The 2625-nt window shown below is 39.5% G+C and overlaps 1 protein-coding gene across 1 annotated transcript in view; it reads right to left on the bottom strand.

The window, feature by feature from the left end:
- Positions 1–2352, bottom strand: part of LOC107490711 (homeobox-leucine zipper protein HDG11) — a 4115-nt gene extending 1763 nt beyond the window's left edge. Inside the window, exons 1-7 of the mRNA XM_016111522.3 lie at positions 1992–2352; positions 1778–1895; positions 1454–1645; positions 886–1359; positions 685–786; positions 374–583; positions 105–290 (exon numbers count right to left, since the gene is read on the bottom strand). Coding sequence (XP_015967008.1) covers positions 105–290; positions 374–583; positions 685–786; positions 886–1359; positions 1454–1645; positions 1778–1895; positions 1992–2134 — 1425 coding nt within the window. The 5' untranslated portion in view covers positions 2135–2352. The remainder of the gene's footprint in view (positions 1–104; positions 291–373; positions 584–684; positions 787–885; positions 1360–1453; positions 1646–1777; positions 1896–1991) is intronic.
- Between the last annotated feature and the right edge of the window lie 273 nt (positions 2353–2625).

The raw sequence follows: 2625 nt of genomic DNA, 5'->3' as shown, positions 1-2625 counted from the left end.
AAAACAATTGAGTTTAATTTAACACATTCAAAAAAAGTTTAAGCAATTGGAAATATAATCAATATAAAACACATTGATCAAAATTTGTAACGAATATATAGTTACTTACCTCCTCCAAGGTCCCTGGTGGAATTTCCTGTTACCATTAAACAAGCCAATCTTTCACACATCCTCTGCAACACAGCAAGCCATCTCTGAGCTCCAAATGCCATTCCATTATAAACAAGATTCCGGAAAAGACGATGAACCGGAGTTTTGTCTTCGATCTCTACATGTTCAACCCATGTAACCTGATAATAACAATAACCTATTAGTAGAGTGAATAATATGCATGTTATGACAATATCAAAGTATAGCCAAATTTGATTTTCACCTTGGAGTATCCATTAGGCATGTCCTGAATGAAGCAACCGGTAGGAAGGCGATGAGATCGGAACGGCGGAGCAAAGTGATTGTCCTGTGGAAAATCATAGGAAACATCTACTATTGCCCATAGACCTTGCTCAATTTGCTGACAATAACGGAGGAAGTAGAATTCTCTTGTTGAAACAAGTGGAGACAGCACTTGCAACTCTTCATACATCTGAAATTTTAACCACAAACAAAAATTGCGTTCACAAAATAAATAAATAATAACATTATAATTGAAAAGAATTGGAGAGAAATTTTAAACTTTAAATATACCAATTGCAAAGAACCACTATGACCCCCCATCATCCCAGAAGATATAACTTCAATTGTTCTTGCAGCCGTTACAATTGTGGGAAACAGCTCCATCCACTTGCTCTGCAAAATCAATCATGATATAATTCAAACAATTCTGACGTTTCAAAATATCTATGAGTAACGTATCTGAAAAGTTGTCCAAATTGAGAGATATCTCACTGGATCCATGAACATGTCAACCAAGGTTAGGCCATTCATGATAACAACACCAGAGTCTCTAGAAGCTTCTATCCTAACATTGGGGTTCTTCAAGTGACTATTAGCCTTTGGAAACATCCTATCATATGCATCAAAATTAAGAACATCTCTCCCATCACTTGATTTCATCCACAACGGCTCATTGGTCTGCAAGAGGCTCAGCAATTCCTCCATGGCGTTAGAGGCAATGCCTGACATTAGAGACTTGTCCATGTCCGAGAGACAAGCCGGCTGGTAAGGCACATGCGGCGGCATAGCCGAGGAACTCCCCGGAAGGAGGTCAAGGTCGAGGGAGGGGCCGCCGCCGAACCCGGCGTGGCCCCCAAAACTCGACATGGTCAAATCAAGGGAGGATATATGAATTGGCTGAACTGGTGGGAGCTGTGAAATTGGCCTTCCAATGTACTTAGCCGCAATGCTAGACACTCTATCAAGCTGCAAATATTAAAATTAAAAAAAAAAATGTTACTCTACTCAAACTCAAGTAAGAGGATTGAATTTGATTTGAATTGAATTGAATTGACTTGACCTCTTCTTTTAGTTGGGCATTCTCAAGTCTCAATTTTTGTTCATCGAAATAGGAATCGTCGTTGAGGGAGGGGCCACCACCACAAGAGGGGCAGATAACGTTCTTGAGGGCCTCCCTTATGACTATGTTCTCGCAACGTATCTTATCATTCTCTGCCCTCAGTGCACAGTTATCTGCTCTCTCTCCATGCGCCTGAGACACAATTTTTTTTTTTTAATAAACCAACAGACAAACATAGCGAATTAGAGTCGTGAAACAAAATATTATTAAAATAAAAAAAAATAAGATATGTATTATAAAAGAATGGAATAGAGTAGTAAATACCTTCATCTGGGTCCTTCTGTTCTGGAACCAAAATTTGATCTGCCTTGGAGCCAAGCCTAATTCTCTGCTTAACTGCAATCTCTGCTTCTCGTCTGGGTGATTACACTCCTTGAACACCCTGATCAATCATCATCATCAGAACGACAGACCCAAAAGATTTATATTATTATGTAGACAGAGAGAGAAAAAGTGAGAGTGGTGGTGTGGGTCTTACCTTTCAAGCCTTTCAATCTGATTCGCACTGTGACGGTGGTAGCGCTTTTTCCTCCGCTCGGAAGAAGAAGCGTCGTTGTGATTGTGGTGGTGATGGTGGTGCTCCCCTGGGGACCCACCACTCCCTCCGCTACCATACTCCATTTTGCTCTCTCTTTTTCTTGATCACCCCACACACACAAAAACAGAAACACAAACACCTTCTTCTTCTTCCTTCTTCTTCTTTCTCCTGCTTGATCCTGTGCACTGAATTAGCAGCTACTTCCCATGCTGACACCAGAAACCCATTTCAGAAAACAAAAGAAGAAAAAGCAAAGGATTAAGAGAAAGACAATAATAGAGAGGAGGGAGGGAGGGAGGGAGAAAGGAAGAAAACCTTTTTGGTGGTGAAATGAATGTGGGGGGTGTGTGTGCGTGTTTATGGCTTATTATTATGATATATATGATATAATATTGGCATAAATTAAAAAAAATAAAAAAAATGATAGATATTAAAGGTTTTGTGGAGGCAAATGGCAAATATGCTCTTCTCAAAACCAATAATAATTACATATATATTTATTTGTAATAATATTCTGAAACCGCTGTGACAGACATCAAAGAAAGAGGCATGGATTTTGGAGAGTGATGGATGA

This window comes from Arachis duranensis, chromosome 5 (assembly GCF_000817695.3).
Source record: "Arachis duranensis cultivar V14167 chromosome 5, aradu.V14167.gnm2.J7QH, whole genome shotgun sequence".
In the NCBI taxonomy this organism is placed as follows: Eukaryota; Viridiplantae; Streptophyta; class Magnoliopsida; order Fabales; family Fabaceae; genus Arachis; species Arachis duranensis.
This window is presented reverse-complemented; position numbering and strand designations above follow the sequence as displayed.